The sequence below is a fragment of the Cladophialophora bantiana genome, assembly GCF_000835475.1.
Source record: "Cladophialophora bantiana CBS 173.52 unplaced genomic scaffold supercont1.13, whole genome shotgun sequence".
Classification (NCBI taxonomy): Eukaryota; Fungi; Ascomycota; class Eurotiomycetes; order Chaetothyriales; family Herpotrichiellaceae; genus Cladophialophora; species Cladophialophora bantiana.
The window spans coordinates 341655-353610 of NW_015971587.1; the positions used below are offsets into that span (position 1 = coordinate 341655).

The following is an 11956-nucleotide window of genomic DNA, read 5'->3' on the forward strand; positions in this document are numbered from 1 at the left end:
TTTTTTTGTTGATGTATAAGAGAATTGGTATGAAATGCTCTACAGAACTTTTCGAAGTACCTAGGAGCTCAGGAACTCCTATTGACCGCTAACTGTACTCTGTACTGTCGACTCCTTTGGCCTTGAGCTTGAGATGGACGGATGATATCCCCTCAATGGCTTGAAGACGAGTTGGTGTTCATGCAGCTCGAGACTTACACCAATATCACCCCCCCTACCATGTGCTTGACTCAAACAGTCATTGTGCCTGTACCAAACTGAAGCGGGCATTTCAACCGTCGTAACCGAAATCACGTTTTGACCTGCAAGAGGGTCTTAAGGAAAAAGAAAAGGACAGCGAGATATTGTGATACCTTGGAGAGCTAGCTTGACTGTACCTGGATCTAAAAAAAGGGCAATCCCCCCTGCCAAGGGGCGCCGGACTTGCACCAGAAAAGTCTCCCACTGGCCGGCACTCAACATCTCCGTAACTTACCTAGGTAAGTGGGTGTCCCCCAGTCATGCATGCTCCAAGATGTGATCGACAGAGATGCGGCCATCTGGCCCGATGTAAAGATATATGCTCCATAGGTATGTTCTATCCCTGCATCAACCTGAAGCGAAGTCTAAAGCAATGACTGAAGAGGGAAAAAGATGAGGGAGGTGCGGTCGTATGCACATACTTAGGGAGCAGGGAGTAAATACTCCATACCTGTATCCCATACTGAGTAGTCTGTACCCTGTACCAGGGAGCTGAGCTGGAGCTGGAGCTGAAGCTGGAGCTGAAGCCGAACGATCGCCTTCCTCTTTCTCTCTGTCTCTTTTTTTTTCTTGGCCATGAGATGAGAGGCGGGTTAATATGGTAACTGGGTTCAACGTAAATTCGAGGAGCTGCGAGATCCTGAAGTAATGGAGATAGTGCTCGGCACCTCGTCCATGATGTATGCTGTGTGAGACTTCAGTTGGATGGGATTTCATGTGCTTACCGAGTTGCACTTTCCCCTCCATACAAGCAATGCCCAAGCAGGCAGCCACTCGAGCCAACCACTTGAATGAAAATGAGAGTCAACAATCTCGCTTTCCACTCACTCATCAAGCACAGATCCAGGAGATGGTCGAGACGGTGTCGCAGTCTTGTAGCCGCTTGTCGAGAATTAGCTGAGGCAATCAAGGGCAATCTGCGGCAGATCCAATGAGGAGGCCACCCACGGCGCAGGACTAAACTGCTTCAGGACACACCTGCAAGCACCATCAACCACCATCAACCACGCGGATCCTCTCCAATCCTCTCCTAGACCACCCTCTCACCTCTTTGTTCTCTCCACTGGTGCATCCCCAGTACCCTTCTCGGATTGCTATTTGCATGTGGCTGATCTACATGCCCAAACCACGGCCCTAACAATGTCGCTACTCTAGACGGGCGTCAAAGCGTCAAAGAGTCCGCCCTTTCCACCTGTCTACCACCCGTCCGCAACCAGCAGTTGGCACCATCCACAACATCTTTCCCCCAATCGCCTCCATGACCACTATCGATCATGGACGACAATAATGCGCAGGGCTTCGCTTCTGCTCCTCCTACTCCTCCTCCACCTCCGAAAGAATATCCTCCTCTCCAGCGCCTACCCTCCCTTTCCAATGCCATCTCCGCCGCCCTAAAACCTTTCTCCCCAACCTCCCCAGCCTCCCCTGTCCGAAGAAAACCTCTCCCTTCTAACGTCTCACCTGTTGTCAAGTCGCCCGAAGCACAGACGATTCAGAATCGGGTAGACTCGCCCTCATACAGAATACAGAGGAAGAGAGTCCCCTCGGATGTTGTAGGCCAGACGTATGTTTGGCCCAGCCTCGCTAGTGCCCCGGTTCCCATCTGACCACAACAGGACCCCCGATACAACCTCACCCACGCTTAACCGAAGAAATACAAACGACAGCAACCCGACCAAGACAATCACAGACGCCTCTCTGCCTCGAGTTGTGGGCGGCAGTGTAACAGGTTCCCCAAAGCGCAGTCACGCGTCGAAACGATCAAATGGTTACTCGGTAGACAGTGTCATTGTAGAGGAAGACATGGGACTGAAACCTGGGTCGAGGCCTCCGCCTCTGCGGACGGACTCGACGTCTTCCACAAAATCACTGACCGTAATTGACGCGAAGAAACCTCAGACTCCGGGCAGCAAATTTACTTCATTCTTCAGCCGCAAGCCTGCGGCCTCGCCCAGCACGGAATCTTCAGTCACAGACATTTCGGATCGGAAGTCCCCCCTCCCATCGCCCTATGGTCCTTCACCCCATGCCTCAGCACACTCTTCGCAGGGATATCCGTTCCCCCCTGTTCCGAGGCCCCCAACATCACAACCCTCTCAAGACTCGATTGACTTTGACGGAAGCTCATACGCCCAAACGTTGGTCAACAACGACGGAAACAGAATCTCCAAGCTTGAAGCCGAACTCCGCGACATCAGCACCGAACTTGCTAATTCGATCAAGAGAGAGATGGACCTGGAGGACCTAGTCGAACAGCTCCAGACGGAGGGACCTTCTGTGACCAGGGAAACTGATCGCACGAGTGATTATTTTTCGGATTCCGGCACGAGTTCCATCAGGCCATCGACAAGTGAAGGGAATCCCAAGGAAGAAATCCAAAGGATCAAGAGAGAATCAGAGCAGCTTCGAGCACAGTTAAAGGTCGAAATGTCGCGGAAATGGCAAAATGAAAGGTCGAGCCGGCAGGCACTTGAATCTCACATCCAGATCCTTGAGCAGAAACTCTCCTTGTCACGTCGAGACAACAATGAGTCCGCCGATATTTCTGCGAGGGTCAAGGAGTTGGAAGTGGCCCTGGAAGATGCTAGAAGGCGGCTGATGGAGGAAAGACAGATCAAAGAGAACTTTGAAGACCTGTTGACAGCACTTCGCGTCGACTTGGAGCATCATCGGAACGAAAGAGACAACTTGCGAGACGAAGTAGTGCCGCAATTGCGCTCACAAATCGAGGGTCTTGAGACGAGCTTGTCGGAATCACAGAAATCCGATTATGACTTCACGCGAATGCAGCAGGAGCTGCAGAGTCTGCGAGACGAAAATGCCGCCCTGCAGAGTGCCCGTGCGATGAACATGCAATTTCAATCGATTGCTGAAGAAGGCGAGATTGTTGAATCACCAAGAACTTCAATGATCCCAAGTCGTGCTTCTGGTTTGCAAAGGTCAAACACGATTCTGAACAGGTCGAACTCGAGAGCTGCGCCAAATCGATCAAATTCCTTGTCGAGGTCGAACTCTGTTAATCGTGCTGCTCCAGAGAGTCAACAGTCCCTTGCCGATCAATTGAAGGATGTGACAGAACAAAGGAATGCCTTGCACTCTACCGTAAAGTATTTGCTAAGAAGACAAGAGGCACAGCGACGACAGTTCGAGAAGCGCCTCAAGCTTACCGAAGCTGAACGAGATCGGGCCGCTTCTTTACACGGGCCTAAAAAGGGAGGCTATGAACGGGAAGTCCGGACGCTGCGCTCGGAGATCAACCTACTTCGGAAACGGGCGGATGACGCTCTCGAACAGAAGTGGCAATGCGAGAAAGGCCTTTCCGGGTTGAAAATGGACCTAGACCGAAGTAAGCAGGAAACTGCTAGCTTACAGACACTGTTACAAGCTCGTGACGAGAGTGCACCAGAAGTCCTCTCATCGTCACTTGAGCAGGCCCTCCGTCAACTGGAACAACAGCGGGATCAAGCTCGGCAGCAGGAATCCCTTGGCTCGTTGAAGCATGAACAAGAACTTGCCGCCGAATTGGAAATGTCTGCACAACGGTCTGAGTCGTTGGCCGCCCAGGTTCGAAAACAAATGCAAGCCAATGCCGCCCTGAGGGATCGGCTCAAAACAGCCGTCGAGAAAGGCGAGCAGAATCAACAAGCATCAGCTGAACAAATCAATGAACTCCAGACCAAGCTTCGCAAACTGGAAGACGTTATCAACGTCGCTCAAATGCAGTCAGAAACCGCAGTAATGAAGCACGAAGAAGAAGTCCGCGTCCTGAGAGCTAGCCACAATATCCAGCTGATGCGCACGAAGTCGGGACGTAAGACACCAGGATACTTGACCCCGACGCCCCGGTCCCCAATGTCACCAATGTTTGTCAACTCTAAAAAGAGCCCCCGTCTCAATCAGACGACTTCGGGCCCGGGCATGGCGCTGCAACAAGCATTGAAGACCGAGTATCTGGAAAACAAGGTAGCCGAGCTGGAGAAAGCCCTCTCAGAGGCAGAGAAAGAGATGGGGGAAGTAGTCGGACGGATGAACACGGCTCAAATGGGGGTTGCTGAGCTGGAATCGGAAAGGTGAGTATCATTGAATCGAGACATCCAGGACGAATCACTGATTTGTACCTACAGAGACGAAGCCCTTCGCCAAACACGGCGGCTTGAAGCTGCCATCGCTGCGGAACGAGAGAAGGTGCAGGCGCTTCTCAACGACGACTTTAACTACGGGGGATACAACTCAGATTATTAATGGGCTGCCTCCCGACGCCTCCTTGGAAGAGCTGTCCATGGGAATCCTCGGCAACTCTTCCCTTTTTTGTTCTGCATCGTGTTGCATACTATTTGGACAAGACGCATATTTAGCGACGGGTTTGGAGGTCTTGTGCATTATTGTTGTTTTGGTTTGACGAATTTTGACGTCCCTTGATTGTACAGTGAACATTTGGCCGGTCTGGGAGGTGCGGCTCTGGGTTGTTAGACATCAGGTTTCCGGAGGCTTGTTGTCCAGCATCAGGTGGCACTTGAAGCCACTGCTGAAAAAAGGGAGCCTTGTACAGAATCACAAAAGCATACTAATTACAGCTCCAGATGACGTAGAGGAGCATTGGACTTGGATAGCGAGATCTTGGACCTTGTCGACTGAAGACAAGTATACGTGTTCATGCGAGGCTGAAGGAACACTATGAGACAGGGACTGTACATCTAAGAACAAGGCCTTTGAATGTCGATATCGTTGTTCTACTTCGTCCAATGACTTGCACCAAACAACTTCCCCGCGATTCTTGTGCAAGTGTCATTTCATTTCACATGCGCACGCCTCTCATTTGATCTCACCTCAAACATCATCTCCACATGTTCTCAGTACCTTTGTCATGATCGTGTCTTTCTGCTGAAACTTATGAGACCTGTCTAGAACCATCGGCACAAGCAGTAATTTCGCTTCTGGTGTCTTTACGTGGAGAGAACATGACAACTGGCTTCACCCACCTGCCATGATTGATACGAGCACAAACGCGACCGCAACTGAACCACCCGCAACACAGTCAATCTAAAGATCCGAAGTTCCATCCCAAGCTTCTCCCCTTGGTAGACTGAGGACACCACGTCGTCATCTTCCTCTCCTACCGAACCCTGTGTGCGCAGTCGCTCTTGCCACGAACGACGCAACACCCCGAACGCTCAATAACCAGTCCAGCCAAGCCAACAACCCTAACCATCGATCCCCCGAAATCGAAAAGAATGCCATCGGCGCCGCCATCACCTCCCCCTGCTCCATTGCCCTCGCTCCTATGGCGCCTAGCGGACCTGTATAGCGGGTACATCCTCCCCCGCCTGCCGGAGTCGGTGCAAACCCTGTCCAACAACATCACACCGTTCGTGACGTCGATCTTCTCGGCCGTTGGAGACGGCGACATAGTCTCCCTAGCCGCCTTTTTGTTGACGGTCTACCTGACGCTCAAGATCGCCGACTACATCCGCCGCTCGGTGATCGGCTGGGTAGTCCTCCTAGCCAAGATCGCGCTCGTCCTGATGGCGCTGCAATGCGTCTTCTACGTCAATCGGTACGGCTGGCACAAGGCTTTGAGTGATGCCGAGTGGGCGTTCAGGATTCTCTGGGGGTACGTGGAGGATAAGGTCATGAACAATACGCGGGCGGGGGACGGGAGTGATATTAACAGGACTGGTTGGTACGCTGGCGGCGGCGGCGGTGGTGGACGCGCGGGATATGGAGCAGCTCGAGGTCAGAGTCCGTGGAGCGCGTATGCTGGTGGTGCAAGGCAACAGGTTCCTGTCGCGCGGGGACGACCAAAGGGAAGAAATGGCTTTGGATGGACGTGAAAGAGCGATGGCTTACATACTACTTGTGACTCCGGATGGCACTTGTGCAAAAGCGCATTTCTTTTGAAACAGCATTGGTGGGTTCAGGCAATCAAGCAAGCGAAGGATCGAAAATCACAACGAAAAGTACTATTCATTCTGGGTATCTCTCTATTCTGTCCCTGGCCCTAGCCCTCCCTCTGCCCCTCGACCTCGGCCCTGAAAGGCCCTGAACCCCAGCCCAAAGAAGCCGGCCGACCGAACGCCAACGCTGAAAAAGAATTAAAAAAAAAAAAAAAGGAAGAAAGGCCTATCCATGCATCCCCGCGAGAAACCGAAAAAGGACGAGGAATGCCTCCCTCTCGAGTCACCACAGCTCAGACCCGTTCAATTCAGGTTCAGGTTCAAGTTCGGGTTGAGGAGCAATCCCAAATCAGTCTTCCCAAGCGGGCTCTTCCAGTTCGGGCTCCCTGGGATCCCTGGGCTCCTGGGCCTCATGGAACTGAATGGCGTCGTCGATGTAACTCAGTACGTCGCCGACGTTTTCCTCGTCGTTGACGTCTAACTGCAAAAAGGAAACCATGCTGAAATCGTCGATCAGGCGGGCGACGGCGCGGTTGAGCTGTTTGAACGAACCCCCGGACATGATGTTGTCGACTTCGTGGGCGTTGCGGACGTCCAACGCGGTGTACTCTGGCCCGCCGCCACCGGTTTGGGGGTGGGAGCTTGAGCTGGGCAGGATCTCGCCGCGGCCAGTATCCTCTTGGTCGAGGAGGGTGGCGTCGGGATCGATGAAGCGCCGGAGTTCGCGCTTGGGGACTTGGTCTTTGACCAGGTCCATCTTGGAGAGGATGTTGACGTGGGGCAATTCCAGCATGATCATGGCGCTCATGGCGGAGAGGGTACCGGCGAAGAACTTGGCCTTGTCGACCACAAAGGTCGCCTCGAGGAGATAGGCGGCGCACAGCGAGATGTTCAACGGGCCCATGCGCGAGAGGTACCGGACGAGCTCGGGCAACAAGGGGATGTGGGTGTACAGCTCGATCTGGCCTGGGAGGTCGAATATGATCAGGTACTCTTCCGTCAACGGGTCGATGGCCTCGGCCAGCCAGTCGAGGTTTCGGAGCAGGAACTCAAAGCAGTAGATCAACCCGCCGTTGGGGCCCAGGGAAAGAGGCTCTTCCATGACGTCCTCGAGCGAGATGAGGTCCCGGATGTCCAGGTCCGGGGTGTAGCTGAGGTCTGTGGCGGCTGGGTCCAGGTTCACGTAGAAGGCGGAACGGCGGCTGTGGTGTAGGTGGGTGATGAGAGCGGTACAGAAGGTTGTTTTGCCGGCACCGGCGGGCCCGGTGACGAGGACTCCGAATTTTGACATGGCTTTCTGCCCTTTTGTTTGGCGTATTTAAGCCTGATGGTTGGTGTCGCCGGTCGGAGGCAGAGTAGTTGCGGTGGTGGAGGACGAACTGATGTCGTGCTCAAAGTAGGCGCAGGGGAAGAGAACGACTTCTGCGTGAGAGACAAGAAGGGTTCGCGACAAGGGTGAATGATATTGTCTGTTTCTCTCCCAGATCCTTCGTGTCCAGGCCTTTCGCTTGATGCATATGCTTGCTTCTCCCTCGCGGTCTCTCAATGTCTGTTATCCCTTCTTCTTGATCCCCTCCTCCTCTCTCCTCCTCTTTCTCCTGCCCTTCTCTCTCTCTCGGTGTGGTGTGCAATGACGTCGTGGAGTCGAGAGGGTAGATGTGAATGCCTGTCTGTGTCGTCGAATGGGTTTCTGTCAGACCTCATGCCACTCTCATACCACAGGTCTTTCCCAAAGGCGTTAGCGCCGTTTTGGCAGTTCTTGTAACAAGGAGGCACAATGTTTGCACTTGTAGTTGCAGGAATTGTTTTTCCTCGGTGTCACCAGTCGTGATCAGTTCCTGTCTCTGTAAATATATATCATCGTTTTCGTTTGACATACACGACGGAAAAAGTTGAACAAATATTGTCGACCATCTTTCTGCCACCGCCTGCTCGTTGTGTACGGGACCTTGTTTGTCTTGGACCAGTCGGAAACTTTTCTCGGGACGAACAACATCACCACCCACAGTCAGTTAGTGAGGGGCGTCACGCCGCGGCATTCAAAACGACAGACCTTGACAGCTGGGACGATTGCGCCATTCTCCCACGAGAAGCAGATCAAAGGACGTTAGAGCGAGGAAAGAAGGTGGTGCTCACCGCCACCCTCGTCATTGCTAGGCCACCGGACACCCAAGAAAGAAAGAAAGAATGCCCGCTCAGCAGCAGCAACAGCGGCAGCAACAGCAGCAGCGGCGGAGAAGGGGAACCAGACTGCCGGCATGGGGCCACCTGGTGTTGGGGTTGGTTGTGTGCCTAGTGGGCTTTGTGCTGTACCTAGTGCCGCGCGACCAGCTAAGACTGCCGGGGCTGCTGGAGCCCAAGCCCTTAACTACCTTAGGGACCAGCTTTGCCGATGCCGGTGCTGGTGCAGGTGGGTGCATTCCGTCCTGTTTGATGCCGATAACGACATCGTCTTTGTTTTTTTCTCTCCTCACCGTTTCTCTGTCTCCGTATCCATCTGTTCCTCCCCCGCTCCCAAAATTTTCCCTTTTCCCTCCATATGTTTTAATACTGGTCCTTCATCTTTCTTCTCCACCACCACGCTCACTCACTCACACACTCTCTCCCTTTGCCTGACCTCCTCTCTCTCTCTCCAGTCACCGTGACTAGTGCAAAAATGAACGGCCAGGTCAACGGAGTGCCTAAGGGCGACACGTTCCTCTTCACCTCGGAATCTGTCGGTGAGGGTCATCCTGACAAGATTGCGTATGTATTCCTCCTCTGACCGTAACGTGTCCCGGCTAATGATTGCCTGTAGCGATCAAGTCTCAGATGCAATCCTCGATGCCTGCCTCGCCGTTGACCCCTTGTCGAAAGTGGCTTGCGAGACTGCCACAAAGACTGGTACGCCATCTGTCCGATCCAAAACCGCGCCCCCCTCTCCCCTAACGTTTTCCAGGTATGATCATGGTCTTTGGTGAGATCACGACCAAAGCCCACCTTGACTACCAAAAGATTGTCCGTAATGCCATCAAGGATATTGGATACGACAGCTCAGAGAAGGGTTTCGATTACAAAACCTGCAACGTTCTCGTCGCTATCGAAGAGCAGTCCCCCGATATTGCCCAAGGGCTGCACTATGATGAAGCATTGGAAAAGCTGGGTGCTGGCGATCAGGGTATCATGTTTGGATACGCCACCGATGAGACTCCCGAACTCCTCCCGTTGACCATCCAACTGGCCCACAAACTCAACGCTGCCATGACAAAGGCCCGCAAATCAGGCGAAATCCCCTGGCTGCGACCGGATACCAAGACCCAAGTCACGGTGGAATATGCTCATGATGGCGGTGCTGTCAAACCTTTGAGAGTTGACACTGTCGTCATCTCCGCTCAGCACTCCGAAGACATCACCACCGAACAGGTGCGAAAGGAGCTTCTGGAAAAGATCATCAAGAACGTCATTCCCGCTAAATACCTGGACGACAAGACTATTTACCACATCCAGCCATCTGGCCTCTTTATTATCGGTGGTCCTCAAGGTGACGCGGGTCTCACCGGCCGCAAGATCATTGTCGATACCTATGGTGGCTGGGGAGCCCACGGTGGTGGCGCCTTTTCCGGCAAGGACTATAGCAAAGTCGATCGCTCTGCTGCTTACCTGGCCCGGTGGATTGCCAAATCTCTCGTTCACGCAGGTCTCGCTCGTCGTTGCTTGGTCCAACTCTCCTACGCCATCGGTGTTGCTGAGCCCCTCTCTCTCTTTGTCGAGACTTACGGCACCAGCGACAAATCCAGCACCGAGCTCGTCGACATTATCTACAAGAACTTCGACCTCAGACCTGGTGTCATCGTTAAGGAACTCAACCTCACCAACCCCATCTACTTCCGAACTGCCAAGAACGGTCATTTCACCGACCAGAGCTTCACCTGGGAACAGCCCAAGCCTCTAAAATTCTAGATTTCCTTGTTTGTTTCCCGTGCCCACACCGAAGATCATGGCAAGAATCACAAAACACCGGCGTTCCATTTCATCCTGTTGGTTTTGTCTGTCAGTTGGAGTAAATATCCATGGGCAAGCATGTGTCTCACATTTGAGAGAGATAGAGGGGCGGCGAAGATTTATTCCGATCTCCTGGTTTTCAACAGACTCAGGGTCGGGATTTTCTTCCACTGTCTTGGTTCTTGACTGCATGTGAAAAAGGATGGCAGATTATGGGGCGAGATCCATTGCCCGGGACCTGCCAGCCATAGGGCGCTCACAGAAAGCGAAAGACTTGCATGCTTTTTATTTTCCCCTTTGCTTTACCGAAAAAAAGATTCATGACACGGCGCGGGTTACGTCTTGACGATATTCAACATGTTTCGATGATACCCCCTGCTGCGCGCGAGACAGAGTATGTTTTATGTTTTTGTTTTGTTTCCTGTCCAAGGACATCTTGGTGATGGAATTGGCGTTCAACTCGCTAGATGGGCACGGCTGGAGATGAAGACGAAGATGGGAAGTCGGTCATCGTGCCGCCCAGAGGAGGAAAAGAATCCGCCCGGATGGATTGAGGCTTGAGGTCGAGATCTTGGAATGACTGCATTGTGCCTCTCCAACAAGGAATGTTTTGTCGGACCTGGGCCCAGGAACTTTTGGGCTTGAAGCAGATGACGCAGCTTGCGTTGATGGATGAACGGACGGACTAAATTGGTCTAGAATAAGCTGGACTTGCCTACCGCCATGCTCTCAGAGTCAGTCCAAGTCAGTCAATCGGTTATTCGGTTAGCCAGTGGGAGACGGGGGCTTAATGCTTGATAGCTCTCGATGTCAAGAGGGAACACAGAACGGCAGGCATCAACTCAACTGCCCACAAAATGAAAAATATCACGAAGAGTAAAGAAGGCGCAGCCTCCATCTCCCCCTTGTTTTCTTCTTCCCTCCTTATGTGTTCTTGTCCCCCTTTTGCATGTATACCTCGCATTATCCCATGTGTAACCTGTACTCCGTATTAATCCCATGTCCTCATGTCCTCTCTTCTCTTGTCTCTTGTCTCTTGTCTCTTGTCTCCTTCGAATTCCACGACTCGACGCGACGCGACGCGACTCAATTGAACTATTTTCACGCTCGTCGCAGAGACAGGCGCACACATAGAGACAGGCACAAAGATGGCCCATCTCCATCTTCGTGTTTTCTCTCACAATTCTTTTGCAATTTCAATATCGATTTTTGCTCTGGCTTGAGGTGTTGCGTACGCCTTTCCTTCCTCCCTTCCTCCCTCTCTTTCTTTGTTTTCTGTTCGATAGATGTGCTCCATATCCATGCGTTTACTACTCCGTACTACTACTGTGTGCACAAGAACTTTTTTCCCCTTTCGCAGTTCTAACTAAGGTATTTAACTGGGTATAACAGCTCGTTCTCATTCTCATTCTCATTCTCTTATGTGCTTGCTTCTACTTATTCTATATGTGGACGGCGTATGTAATCTGAGGCCCGCCGCCACCCAGACATCTGTGACAAGGACGATTGATTCGCAAGATAAACAAAATCCTCAAGAGCTCATTATGTATACGTAGCATGTCAGGGTGTGAAGAAAAAAAGGAAAAACACATTTTGAATGAATGGCGTGGACCGAGGAGTGAGGACGGAATAATACTCACAAATCAAAAACTCCTCATCCTTTCATCTGCTGCCAGATCCCCTTTTTTACAGTCCCAAACCCCCGTTTCACTCAAGAGAACTCGCTTGATTCAGATCGCTCGAGCATATTGGCCAAAAAAGAGACACAAGGGACAGAATACCTCACGTAACGCATGAAAAACTTCCACCCGCCAGCTTCGTTAGGCTCAGCTCGCCAAAAT

The 11956-nt window shown here is 52.2% G+C and overlaps 4 protein-coding genes across 4 annotated transcripts; 3 read left to right on the top strand and 1 right to left on the bottom strand.

Annotated features, from left to right (window-relative positions):
- Nucleotides 1-1514: 1514 nt before the first annotated feature.
- Z519_08491 (uncharacterized protein) lies at nucleotides 1515-4482 on the top strand (the record flags this gene model as incomplete). Its single annotated transcript, XM_016766219.1, has 3 exons — nucleotides 1515-1804; nucleotides 1857-4310; nucleotides 4365-4482. 3 exons carry the CDS (start codon nucleotides 1515-1517, stop codon nucleotides 4480-4482), a joined length of 2862 nt encoding a protein of 953 aa, XP_016617377.1.
- A 989-nt stretch (nucleotides 4483-5471) lies between these two features.
- Nucleotides 5472-6071, top strand: Z519_08492 (uncharacterized protein; the record flags this gene model as incomplete). The annotated part of the gene is made up of 1 exon (XM_016766220.1): nucleotides 5472-6071. One exon carries the CDS (start codon nucleotides 5472-5474, stop codon nucleotides 6069-6071), a length of 600 nt encoding a protein of 199 aa, XP_016617378.1.
- A 412-nt stretch (nucleotides 6072-6483) lies between these two features.
- Z519_08493 (uncharacterized protein) lies at nucleotides 6484-7425 on the bottom strand (the record flags this gene model as incomplete). Its single annotated transcript, XM_016766221.1, has 1 exon — nucleotides 6484-7425. The coding sequence occupies one exon, from the start codon at nucleotides 7423-7425 to the stop codon at nucleotides 6484-6486; it is 942 nt and encodes a 313-aa protein (XP_016617379.1).
- Nucleotides 7426-8790: 1365 nt separating this feature from the next.
- Z519_08494 (S-adenosylmethionine synthase) lies at nucleotides 8791-10073 on the top strand (the record flags this gene model as incomplete). Its single annotated transcript, XM_016766222.1, has 3 exons — nucleotides 8791-8879; nucleotides 8932-9017; nucleotides 9073-10073. 3 exons carry the CDS (start codon nucleotides 8791-8793, stop codon nucleotides 10071-10073), a joined length of 1176 nt encoding a protein of 391 aa, XP_016617380.1.
- Nucleotides 10074-11956: the final 1883 nt, after the last annotated feature.